The sequence below is a fragment of the Pipistrellus hanaki genome (assembly GCF_964339955.1).
Source record: "Pipistrellus hanaki genome assembly, chromosome: X".
Classification (NCBI taxonomy): domain Eukaryota; kingdom Metazoa; phylum Chordata; class Mammalia; order Chiroptera; family Vespertilionidae; genus Pipistrellus; species Pipistrellus hanaki.
Genome location: NC_140524.1, coordinates 93,574,161 through 93,587,890, shown reverse-complemented (window position 1 = coordinate 93,587,890; position 13,730 = coordinate 93,574,161). Strand labels below are relative to the sequence as shown.

At 39.7% G+C, this 13,730-nt stretch overlaps 1 protein-coding gene across 1 annotated transcript in view; it reads left to right on the top strand.

Moving 5' to 3' along the window:
• Positions 1-9,139, top strand: part of MBTPS2 (membrane bound transcription factor peptidase, site 2) — a 57,957-nt gene extending 48,818 nt beyond the window's left edge. Inside the window, exons 8-11 of the mRNA XM_084869701.1 lie at positions 2,112-2,206; positions 2,578-2,773; positions 4,879-4,954; positions 6,267-9,139. Coding sequence (XP_084725827.1) covers positions 2,112-2,206; positions 2,578-2,773; positions 4,879-4,954; positions 6,267-6,489 — 590 coding nt within the window. The 3' untranslated portion in view covers positions 6,490-9,139. The remainder of the gene's footprint in view (positions 1-2,111; positions 2,207-2,577; positions 2,774-4,878; positions 4,955-6,266) is intronic.
• The last annotated feature ends 4,591 nt before the right edge of the window (positions 9,140-13,730 follow it).

Sequence of the window (13,730 nt, the reverse complement as noted above, 5' to 3'; positions counted from 1 at the left end):
TATCATTGTGCTGATGCGTGATTGTAGGCACGGGTTTGTCAGTGCCATTACATATTCACAGTCTGCTTTCATATTTTAAATATGATTTGTAATTCTAGATTTAAATACCATTCAATTATGGCTAAGAAAACAAAACTGCCCATGTCGCCAGCCATTGCGGAGGAGAAGTAGTTGCACTGGTTAGATTGCTTCCTGTTTTGTTCTGTACTTTGTGTTGGCCAAGGAGAGAGAGCAGCAGTGACTAGGGAAGATCCAGTGTAGCCAGTACAAGATATCATTCTTAAATAATCTAGTTTGAAAAACTATTTAGCCAAAACTGATTTGGCTCAGTGGATAGAGCGTCGGCCTGTGGACTGAATGGTCCCAGGTTCGATTCCGGTCAAGGGCATGTACCTTGGATGCGGGCATGTCCCCAGGAGGGATCGATGTTTCTAACTCTCTGTCCCTCTCCCTTCCTCTCTGTAAAAAAATCAATAAAATATTTTAAAAAATAAATAAAATAAAAAACTATTTAAAAACAAACAAAAACCTTTGGCTGAAATACAGTGTCCTTATAAAATCACATTGCATATCAACTAACATTTTCATGCCAGTGTTCCTGAAGACACTCTTGTAATGAAAACCTTTTTTAAAATTTTTTTTTGTACTGGAAAGCACACTTTTTTTTTGCAGTTCTATAGTAACTTTGTTCTTGAATGTCTTCCTCAGTCCGTTTGGTTATATGGCTGTATGAATATAAGATTCTAAATTTCATTGGTCCTTCCCATACATCAATTTATGCTTCACAAGTTTGATGTGTTGAATGCCGAGAACCTTCCAAAATAAATACATGAAAATCATTTTTTATACCACCTGCGTCAGTTTACTTTCCTTATTCTGCCCCAGATACCAGAGAAGCAGTGTACTAAAGAAGTTTAAAACAGCCGAAGCCAGTTTGGCTCAATGGTAGAGCGTCGGTCTGCGGACTGAAGGGTCCCAGGTTCGATTCCGGTCAAGGGCATGTGCATTAGTTGCGGGCACATCCCCGGTGGGGGGCGTGCAGGAGGCAGCTGGTCGATGTTTCTCTCTCATTGATATTTCTGGCTCTCTGTCCCTCTCCCTTCCTCTTTGTGAAAAATCAATAGAATATATTTTTTAAAAAAGAAGAACTTTAAAACAATAAATGAATAGTGGGAATAAACAGTTTCTGTTATCATTCAAAAATGATAACTGGATTATTGGTGTGCAGGCAAATGTGTACACATCTGTGGGGTCAAATTGGGCTGCCCTGGTTCCTGAAGGAAAGCCCCAAGGTAAGGCTGGAGGTGAGATAGGTATCTACACTAATAAAAGAGGAAAATGCTAATTGACCGTACCTTTGCTACACCTACAAGCCACGCCTACCAGCCAATCAGTGTGAGTATGCAAATTAACCCAACCAGGCCAGAGCGAAGACTGAAGACAGCGTAGAAAGAAGCCAAGTGCTGCAGAAGGGAGCGATGCTGCGGAGAAGCAAGCAAGCAGGACGGGGAGAAGGGAGGCGGGAGAAAGGAGGGAAGCAGGCGGGGGGGGGGGTGGGGGGGAGGAGAAAGAAGAGAAGCAGGTGGGGTGGGGAGAAGGGAGGAAAGCAGGTGGGGCAGCAGAGACCACAGCAGGAAGCCCTATTGCAGGAATCTTCCTGCAAGGGGCCTCTAGTGTGATATAACAGTGGTTTCCTTAGGGGTGAGAGTGTCTTGGGCATCCTTTCGCCATTTTGTTTGCTAACATCACCATGCAGGAGCTCTAGTGATACTGGACCAGTGGCATTAGGGCAGCTAACAGTGGCTCATTAAACGTTTGTGCTTGACCAGCTGGAGTTATAAAGCCCACTGAGACTGGAGCTCCAGCTTCACAAGTGGGTCAGTTTATATGAAGAGAGCTAACCTAGGGTAAGTGCTGCTTCTTGATTCCAAACTGAATATCTATCCTTTTGTAATATAAAATGAAACTCTGCACTGAGTAGCCATCAAGCTGGGCTCTGAATTATCCAGAGTCTGAATTCATATGCATCTTACTGTTGTTGTCTTGAAAACAAAATTTTTATTAGAAATGTGATTCTATGTAATAGATTCTAATAAACTATTTCTCTTCAGCATACAAACGGCTAGATGGTTCCATCGAATGCTGTAACAACCAAAGCCTCACCGATGTGTGCTTTTCCTACAGAAATAATTTTAATAAGCGCCTGGTAAGTTGTCTCTGAAGCTGTCTTGCTTATCAGATATAATTATCAATATTATATAATAAGCAGATAGAGCTAAAATGGGATCTATGAAAACTTCTCTTCCTTTTACTTTGTATCATTTTATTAAAATCTCTGCACTTCATGTGTCGCATTCCATCTGAGAATCTTTAAAATTGTATAGTGGTAATCTCTTATTTGGACAAAGTAAAATACTTGAATCTGATTTATAGCAGGTGCACATAAATGGCATTTTTTACGTGAAATTCTTTCCGAATATGCTAGATGACATTTAAAGATATTGACGGACTTGTAACTTGGTGATTTTCTTTTAATAAATCATTTTTAGTATTGACTAATTAATATTTTTTCCATAGCATACATGTCTGCCTGCCCGGAAAGCAGTTGAAGCCACCCAAGTGTGTAGAACCAATAAAGACTGTAAAAAAGGCTCAAGTTCAAGTTTCTGCATAACCCCTTCTCTGGAAACTCACACCCGCTTAATAAAAGTGAAACACCCGCCTCAAATCGATATGTTGTTCGTAGGACATCCTCTGCACCTGCACTACACAGGTGAGTGTTATGATGGTAGGCCCTCAGAAAACCATTCAGACGCCATATTGCATTTGTTTTTGTTGTAAATTTGCTCACTTTTCAAAGTCTTGTTAACTTGTTTTTAATTTTAAAGAATTATCAGTTACAGTTGGCATACAACTTTATATTAGTCTCAGGTGTTGCTAGCTTAAGTATTAAATAAAATGTACGCAGTAGGAAAAGAGTCTGAATTTATAAAAGCAAGATGGAGCTGAATCCCATGTCTGCCTTTGGAGTGTAATACACTTTTCCTTCTCTTCCACTTATGCCCAAGTCATAGAGCTGGTCTCTTAGATATCCTGTGAAAGCTTATTAAATTTTATCCAAGCTCCCAAAAGTAGTGGCAAGCGCAGCATACCCTAAATGCCAGGGATGTAACAATAATTTGATTTGTACATGACACGTCAGTTTTATGTGAACGTAATTTCAAAACTGGGCAGCATAATTATTTGAACAGTATAGAGCTTCTTCATGTGGCTGAAGATCCTATAGTCTAACTCCTCTTGTCTAAGCTTTTTAGTATTCCTTTTTGATATAACTTACTGAAATATAATTTACATTCCATACAATTCATGCTTTTAAAATTTTTTTTTTTTTTTACTGACTTTAGAGAGGAAGGGAAGAGAGATAGAAACAACAGTAATGAGAGAGAATCATTGATCGGCTGCCTCCTGCACTGCGGGGGTTGAGCTCACAGCCTGGACATGTGCCCTGAACAGGAATTGCACCATGACCTCCTGCTTCATAGGTAGAGGCTCAACCACTGAGCCACACTGGCCAGGCAAATTCACGCTTTTAAAGTAAACAATTTATAATTTTTAATATATTCAGAATTGTGCAACTATCACCAAAAATCTAGTTCCAGAATATTTTCACCTCAAAAAGGAACCCCATTCCCATTAAGCAAGCACTCCTCATTTCCCCCCAATATCCCCCAGCCTCTGGCAATGACTAATTTCGGTGTCTATAAATTTGCCTGTTCTTTGAATTTCACATACATGGAATATTTTGTGACCAGCTTCTTTCACTTAGCATAATGTTTTGAAAGTTCACTAAGTTGTAGCCTGTTCCAGTACATCATTGTTATGGCCAAATAATCTTCCATTGTATGGGCATAGCACATTTTCTTTGTTCATTAATCAGTTGATGGGCATGTGGGTTTTATGTTACTTTTGAAAAGGCTCTCAGTTGGTCCGAAGGTTGTGGGTTATTGTTAAGCTGAAAAGGCTCTCATTGCTTCAGTCATATCCTGAGGTACAACCTGAGTTATTTTTTTTTTTAATTTTATACTAAGTGATTCTAGATTACAAATATTAAATACATCCTCCACAAATGAAAAAAGGTCCCCTTTTAGGGTAATGCAGAAGTGTATATTGTAAGTTCTACTTAATTACAAGGAAGTTTTTAAATATTTTGAACAAAAACAGGATTGTGGAATCCACATTGTGGAAGAAACCTTAAAAATTCTCTAGTCTTGCCCTAACCAGTTTGGCTCAGTGGACTGAAAGGTCCCAGGATAGATTCCGGTCAGGGGCATGTACCTTGGTTACGGGCACATCCCCAGTGGGGGTCGTGCAGGAGGCAACTGATCGATGTTTTTAACTCTTTATCTCTCTCCCTTCCTGTCTGTAAAAAATCAATAAAATATTTTTTTTTTAATTCTCTAGTCTTAATCCTTTCAGCAATGAAGGAAAAAACCGAGACCCAAAAGGTTAAGTGTCATAATAGTTGTAGTGAATGTAACTTTGAGGTTATACCTCTTTGAAAGGATAAGGACTCTATGTAAATTCTGTATTTATTAAATCAGTCTCTTGTGTTTGGTATTCATATTTGGTATATAGTTAACTTTATCTTATTCTCACCTCAAAATATAAGTATGTATTGGAGCATGATTTCTATATTCCAGAAATTATTAGATGTTCTTAGAATAATTGATTGTTCTTATATGTGATACAAAGCCTGTCCCATATGTTTGGAAAAGGTTTTCTCAACCAATTTAATAGGCTAGCCCAATTTTTATTATATGGTAAAATTTATAATGTTTATCTATATGAGTAATATGCATTTTTTCTTTTTTCTTTTAGTGAGCATCACCAGTTTTATCCCACGTTTTAACTTTCTAAGCATTGATCTGCCTGTAGTTGTGGAGACATTTGTCAAGTATCCTTTCTGTTGTGAAAATGTTTTAAAATGTGTTATGTGGAACTGGATCGTTCTTACCTTACATAGAACACTCGTAAACCTCACAGATATCAGTTAACAACTAAAGTAGAGACTTCAAGATGAAAAGCATCAACTAAGGAGGGAAGAAATCCAAGGGAGGAGAGGGATTGAAAGGGAAAGAGAAAGTTTAAGGACAGGAAAGGAAAGGAACACAGAATACAAATTGAGCCCTGGCCGGTTTGGCTCAGTGGATGGAGCGTCAGCCTGCAGGATGGGGAGTCCCAGGTTTGATTCCGGTCAAGGGCATGTACCTTGGTTGCGGGTGCATCCCCAGTGGAGGGTGTGCAAGAGGCAGCTGATCAATGTTTCTCTCTCATCGATGTTTCTAGCTCTCTGTCTCTCTCCCTTCCTTTCTGTGAAAAAACACAAATATATTTTTAAAAAAGAATACAAATTGAGAGTTGAGTTACAAAGGATGAAAACTACAGTGACTAGTGAGGTGATGAATTCTGCCTCTTCCGGGCCTGATAGTTCTGAGCAAATGAAGGAATGCATAAGGGACAGCAGACTCATTTCCACTACGAAAATAGGATTCAGAGGACAAAATCTCTTGTATTCTTTAGCATATTATGTTTGCATATACAAGGTGAACTTTAAAAAAAAAATTATCGTGTAGGATTTGAATAAACTGAACAGTGTGGAGGGTTTCCTTTTGCCCCTTTCAAATTTTTTAAACTCCTTTTCTCAGTGATTTGGGGGGAAATGAAATGGAAAACAAATGAGCAGTTACTAAAGAATGTGTACAATCAAGATTGTATCTTATAGATTGTAGCTTTGTCTCAGGGATCTGCACTATAAATGTGCAGATGATAGTAAAATAGAGTTATATTTACATTATTTATGCTATAACCTTATAGATTATGGCAAAATAGAGTTCAAGGGGCCAAAACTTTTGTTTCCTAATGGAATGTAATACTTACAAGGATCAAAAAATAATTTTATTTCTTATTCCTTCCAAATTCCTTTTATCATTAAAGAATTAAAAAGACTCAGTCTTTCCTGGGGTTTATTATAGAATATCTTAGTTTACAAATGGCCTTTAGTTTTCTAGTCAAGGTTTTTGAACTTAGAATAATGTCATTTGTTTTCAGTAATAGAGATCCAAGAAGGAATGGCCTGTACTGGTAGGCACAGAGTCAGAGAAAGGAGGGAAGTCACCTGCAATCTCGAATCCAGTCTTGGTAAAGTATGTTCTTTATGCGATTTCCACTCACACCTCACCATCGGCTCCTTAACTGATTTTCACCAGGTACCTGATCTCGCTCTCAGGAGCTCTGGCTATTGTCAATGCAGTGCCCTGCTTTGCTCTGGATGGCCAGTGGATTCTAAACTCTTTCCTGGATGCCACTCTTACCTCAGTGATCGGAGACAACGATGTGAAAGATCTGATAGGATTTTTCATCTTGCTTGGCGGCAGTGTCCTTTTGGCTGCCAATGTGACTCTGGGACTCTGGATGGTGACAGCGCGGTAATGTCGGCACTCACCCGACACAATCTGTGAGTTACAATATGCAATACTGAAAACCAGTACCTGGTGTGAAATATCAAGTGTTCCCTTAAAATGACATTTTAGCCATCAACTTTTAAGCTCCTCCTATATCCAGAGAATCCAAACGCTAGGATGGGGCTAACAGAAGAAAAGCCAGGTCTAGTCCTTGACTACATTCTAGTTTCAAAGACTGAACTCAATCTGCACGTGCTTGTGGAACAATTCCTCAACAAGTGCAGATTCTTGTTAAACCTTTTTGTGTGACTTCACATTGTCTCATATGAAGATCCTTAGACAACAAAATGAGTTAGACTATAGAATCTTCATAGTTTCAAAGGATAACAAAATTGGGTAAAATTAGTTGAGGAAAACTTCTTAAATCATCAATCCATAGCTGAAGGAAACCACACTTTGGCCAAGTGGAAGGGATGAGCATTTTCTCAACCTGTACTTCTTGTCCTTTGTCTTGTTAGAAAAGTATTTTAAAATTTAATGGCGTATTATTTTATACTCTGATAACTGGGGTCTGATTGCAGTTCATAACATTTTATAAGAGAATCTGCTGACCCAAAAGGGAAAATCTTTGTCAAACGATGCCAAATAATTGAACAATTTAAGAAGTAGGGCCTAATACCTTGACACAGGTTTTGCCCCACAAGTTACCTCTTTGCTAACGTGCCCCCATTCCCTCACAGAAGCACTTGGCCTTGACATTTAGAATCGGCTGCAGGAAGGCTCTCCCACTTGCAGCACGTGAGCTGGAGCAGTTAGGGTTGAACCTCAGAACTAAGCTGAACCTTTCGACATCACAAGCCACGACCCGGGACCTCTGCGGTCCTGATTACCATTCTCTGCAGAGCTTCGAAGCTTGGAACTGTTTCCAGGGTAGACCTTTTTTTTTTTATGCTGCCGGGGCTATTCGAGTCCCAGCTCCCCCGTTCCTGTCTTCGAGAAGCAACTGCCTTAAGCTCCGAGCTATGCTCTGTCCTCACCAGCAGCTCCCACGATTCTCTGTGTTGGGCAATAAAACATCTAATCCTGGCCTTCCATCTTTCCCCCGAGCTACCTCACTGGGTCCACAGAACACTTGGTTGCACAGTGAGGACAGCTTCACATGAGTACCAACGTGGATTTGCCAGAGCCGGGAACCTACTCTTGTGCCGAAAAAGCCCCGCCCAGTTCAGAAGTGTATGAGCACTTGTACATGATGACAAATATGTCCTTTTCTCATACACTCAGGAACACTAGCAGTCCTAACTTCTTCCCAGGGGGTTCACCTTTTTCAGATTAACGAGTTTTTAATTATTTTTAACAAACTCTTTAGACTGTATCACACAATTGCCTGCCTTCTTAAACGAATTACATATTGAGTATGATTTTAGTATTTTAAGCAATGACTCCAGGTTATCAGTTCTTAGCACTACTAAAACCATACAAATTATTAGCCTATCCTAGGGAAAACGTATTTGTTCCGTTTGTACGCAATCATTTCAGGATCAAAATGTATTAGCAGAGTAATGTTCAGACCTGTTCAGGTAGCACTTAGGGAATACCATGAAATACTTGCATAATTAATTTGAACACGTGAGCTGAGCGATTTACTAATGAAAACATTGTATACGTGCAGGTCAGTTTTTTTTTAAGCTGAGGAGAAAATTTAATAGAAAAAAATCCTTCCCATTAATTTTGTTTTCTGGGTGGAAAAAAAAAAATCCCACCCACATTACTTTCTTGTAGCTTTTAAACACCTTGGTCTGTTGCTCCATAGGGTCAGGATTGGGGAGCCACTCTATTAGGGTGCTGAGCAGATCAGTCCCGTTTGTATAGAAATGGCCTCATCCTGTAAGAAAGGGAAGAAATGTTACGTGTTGTCTCTTCACCTTGATTGTGGCACTTCTAGAGCAAGGACCGTGTCATACTCCTCTTTGCATCCCTAACACAGTGCATGTGACATCATAAACACTCAATAAATATGGTTGAGTGGATGACAATTAGTGTTATTTATGGATTAGGGAAGCATGTATCTATTTAAGTAAGCTATAAAAACTATTGAATATTTACTGTAAATATATGTTAACATAAAAAATAACTCGGAAGGTCTGTGTGTCCCTGGAAGATTATCATCTCTGAAAATAATCCATTTTGATTTCTGTAGAGCAATTAGGAAAATTGATTTGTTTTGAGGCTTTGAAGAAAAGTGTACTTTTTGTTGTGTTGTTATTTTGTTCAATGAAATTTTATTTTCAGTGTTCCTCCTCTGCATTGTTTACATTTTTGAGGATCTTAAAAAATCACCCATGATCTGTAAAGAATGTATATATTTCTTTCAGCATCTCAGTTTGAAAAGACATGCAGTTAAACTTGACCATTTGATAATCACTCTTATAGGTCATTGTCTGTTCTAGTAGTAAATTGTAAACTTGTACTTCATGGATATGTAGCACTCAGACATCAGTCTGTCCTATGGTATTTATTGAATGTCTATATACTAATGGTGCACAGAGATTTTTTTTCTCTAAATCTTTTGACTGTGTTGTAATTCACTCATAGGACTGAACTTGAAGATACCATAGTTGCTGGCATTGGATGTTTAGCAATAAAAGAATAAATGTGTATTAGCAGTCTATATTTTATCATCTGTGTGTTCTCTTTTAAAAAATACTTGTATTCTTTTCTATCAAAATTGTTTCTTTTACATACAGTATGAACTTAGCCGTTGTGTTGTTGTTTTTTATATTTAGAAAGAGGATGGGGGAGAGAGAGCAACATTGATCGGTTGCCTCCTACATGTACCCCAACCAGAGATTCAACTTATAACCTAGGTACGTGCCCTGACTGGGAATCAAAACTACCACCATTTGGTATATGGGATGACTCTGCAGCCAAATGCACCACACTGGTCAGGGCTGATCTTATTTGTTTTCAAATTCTCTTTTTTTTTTATTAATTTATTTGATTTATTAATCCTCACCTGAGGATATTTTTTCCCATTGTTTTTTTAGAAAGAATGGAAGGGAAGGAGGGGAAAACATCGATGAGAGAGCCACATTGATTGGTTGCCTCCTTGCACGTCCACCTACTGGGCTGGGATTGAACCTAAACCCAGATATGTGCCCTTGACCAGGAATTGAACCCAAGACCCTTAGGTGCGTGGGGTGACACTAACCACTGGAAACACCAGTCAGGGCTTGATTCTAAAAGCAGCCTTCAGTTTTTACTCCGGCGATCTGTATGTGAAAGTCCTTGCAGGCACGGAAAGAAGTCTTTCAAATAATATTCCTGCGCTCTCACTACTGTTCTGGAAATGGCCTGTTTATGGATGAAGAAAGAGGACTGCTATCGTGTTTCCTTTCATTAGTGTCTGACAGAAGTCTTTAAATTAGTCTATATTTTTAGGAATTCGTGAAAGGAAAGTGCTTCAACTATGACATTTGGTTCTTCTTGACCTTTTGTCCTCTGCTTGTCCGAAGAGTCTACCCCTCTCCGTACTTCATATGCACACATGCATGCACACATTCTCTTTTGGGCCAGATAAAATAGACTGAAAATTTAACCCAATTCCTGATTGGTTGGCCTCATTTTCCTACTCCTCCTTGCCTCTGAGCCATTGTACCACACTGGCCAGGGCTGATCTTAGTTGTTTGGGGGGGGAGGGGGCTAGTAATTGATTTTTTTTTCCTTTTTTAAATATATTTTTATTGATTTTGTACAGAGATGAAGGGGGAGAGAGAGATAGAGAGTTAGAAACATCGATGAGAGAGAGTCATTGATCAGCTGCCTACTGCACACCCCCCACTGGGGATGTGCCCGCATCCAAGGTACATGCCCTTGACTGGAATCGAACCCGGGACCCTTCAGTCCCCAAGCCGACGCTCTATCCACTGAGCCAAACCGGTCCCGGCTGACTTTTTTTTTTTACAGAGAGAAAAGGAGAGAGATAATGAGTTAGAAACATTTGGAACAGCTGCCTCCTGTATACCCCCCTGTTGGGGATGTGCCCACAACCAAGGTACATGCCCTTGATCGGATTCAAACCCGGGACCCTTCAGTCCACAGGCCAATGCTCTATCCACTGAGCCAAACCGGTTAGGGCTAATTGAACCTTTATATGAACATGTAATAAGACTGGAAAGAAAAATGTTTCTGTGATGTCAGAGCTATTTCAACTTCGAAGTAATTTTAAGCACTAGCATTTTTTTAATAACAAATTTATTTCTTTTGTTTTTTTAAACCGGAGTTGTTTTTTATTTTTATTTATTTCAGACAGGAACGGAAAGGGAGAAAGAGATAGGGACATCAATGATAAGAGAGAGTCATTGATAGGCTGCCTTCTGCATGCCCCCTACTGGGGATCAAACCCGCAACCACAACCCAGGCATGTGCCCTGACCAGGAGTCGAACTGTGACCTCCTGGTTCATAGGTCAACACTCAACTACTGAGCCATGCCAGCCGGGCAACAAATTTATTTTATTTATTTATTTTTATATTTTTTTTTTATTGATTTTTGTACAGAGAGGAAGGGAGAGAGATAGAGAGCTAAAAACATGGATGAGAGAGAGTCATCGATCAGCTGCCTCTTGCACACCCCCTACTGGGGATATGCCCGCAACCAAGGTACATGCCCTTGACCGGAATCGAACCCGGGTCCTTTCAGTCCCCAAGCCGACTCTCTATCCATTGAGCCAAACCGGTTTCGGCCAACAAATTTATTTTTAAGGTGAAGTATGTGATGTACTTTGAGACAATAAGCCTTTTAATCAGTGTATTTGCAAGCTACTCTTACTGTTTAGGTCATACTAATTTGAATAGTTCATGGTATTTTATCAGACCATGGCAAATTAATTCAATGAAAGGAAAGCCTGTATTTCAGAACCTAAGGCTAGAATAGATTATACTCGGGGTGAGGTAGAAAAAAATGGCTAAAGGAAGTTGCAATTTCTAATTAGCAAGCAGGTTATATTGTTTGTGTAATTTAATTTTCCATTAAAGAGAGAGGAAAACATCCTTATACCTTAGTTTTATTTAGCTAAAGATTGATAGGTATTCAATAATTGTCCCTGCTTGTTAACTGTTTCTCAAATTCTACTGAGGTGTTCCTGACACTTTAGAGGGAAAACCCAGAAGGAGCTAAGAATATTACCCTGTAATTGGCTCTCCATCTACAAAATTCAAGTCACACTTTATTTTATTATTTTTTTAAATATTTTTATTGATTTCAGAGAGGAGGGGGGGGGGGAGATAGAAGCATCAACGATAAGAGAGAATAGTTGATTGGCTGCTTCCTGCACGACCCCCTCTGGGGATCAAGCCTACACTTCAGGCATGTGCCCTGACCGGGAATTGAACCATGACCTGGTTTGTAGGTCGACACAACCACTGAACCACACAGGCCAGGTAGGTCTGTCTCTCTCTCTCTCTCTCTCTCTCTCTCTCTCTCTCTCTCTCTCTCTCCTCTCTCTCTCTCTTTTTTTTTTTTTTTTTTAATTCATGTGAGTTTTGCATGCCATTAATCAGGCTTTGTAAAGCCAGTTCTCTTAAAGATAGAAAACTAAATGATAAAAGAATTAGATGCTAATTATATTAAGATTTTCTACATTTTTAAAATACATTGGTAGAAAGTAGTCTATAACATATGGTCTGTAGACTAATGGCAGTCTATGATAGTGTTTTTGTTTATTATTGAAATAAGAAAAATAAAGTTTATGTAGATAGTCTATAATTACAGAATTTTTTTAAAGTATGTGTGTTGTGCTTTAGCTGGCTTGGCTTAGTGGATAGAACATCGGCCTGTGGAATGAAGGGTCATGGGGTCGATTCCGGTCATGGGGTCGATTCCGGTCAAGGGCATATGCCTGGGTTATGGGCTCAATCCCCAGTGGAGGGCATGCAAGAGGCAGCTGATCTGTGATCCTCTCTCATCATTAATGTTTTTCTCTCTCTCCCCCTCCCTTCCTCTCTGAAATCAATAAAAATGTACTTTTTTAAAAAAGTATGTGTGTTGCTTTAAAGTTGCAGTATGGAAAGACTTCATTTCACTTAGCACTTCCAGATTGCTCTCCAGGATGGCTCTCCATAACACACTCCTTGGCAAGGCATAAGCGTTTCATGTTTCCCCACACCCTTCCCTCCGCCTAAGCTATCTGACGTCCATGTTCTGACAGATCTGTTGAATGCAAACTGGAATTGTTTAATTTGCATTTCTCAGACTATTAATAAAGTTGCACATCCATAAACTTGTTTAGCCATTGGATTTTTTTATTCTTCCAATTGCTTATTGATATCCTTTGCCTGGTTTTCCATTGAGTGTTTCAAATTTCTCTTATTGATCCATGGGAATTTGTTGTATACACTATATTAGGAGGTAACAAACAACAGCCCACAGGCCAAATCCTGCCCACCACCTGTTTTGTAAATAAGGTTTTATTGGAACCCAGTCACTTTCATTCATCTATGTATTGTCTATGGCTGCTTTTGTGCTATAACACGAGATTTGAGCAGTTAAAACAGAGAGCCACAAACCTAAAATATTTACTAATTAACTGGTTACAGAACAACCCATGTTCTAAATACCTATCTCACCCACTTAAGATGTTGCAAGTAATTTTTAAAATATATTTTTTTATTGATTTCAGAGAGGAAAGGAGAGGGAGAGAGAGATAGAAACATCAGCGATGAGAGAGAATCATTGATCAGCTGCCTTCTGCACACCCCTCACCGGGGATGGAGCTTGCAACCGTGGCATGTACCCTTGGCTGGAATCGAACCTGGGACCCTTCAGTCCACAGGCTGAAGCTCTATCTATTGAGCAAAACTGGCCAGGGCTGTTGCAAGTGATTTTTTCCAATCCATCATCCATCTATAAATTTTCCTTTCTTGAACAAGGATATGTTTAGTTTGATATAGTCAAATCCATTAGTTTCTAATTTCATTGTTTATAATAATGATTACATAATATGCTAATTAGACCAGACATCCTTCTGGGTGAAGCTGGGGCCAGAGGGAAGCCTGGGCCCAGGTGCCTGCCCCCTGGTGGTCAGTGTGCTCCTACAAGGGGAGCACCACTCAGCCAGAAGCCTTGAGTCTGGCTCACAGCTGGTGAGTGCAGCAGCGGTGGCAGGATCCTCTCCCACCTCCAAGGCAGCGCTAAGGATGTCCAACTGTGGGCTTAGACCTGCTCCCCATGGGGAAGGGGCCTAAGACATCAGTTAGACATCCCCTGAGGA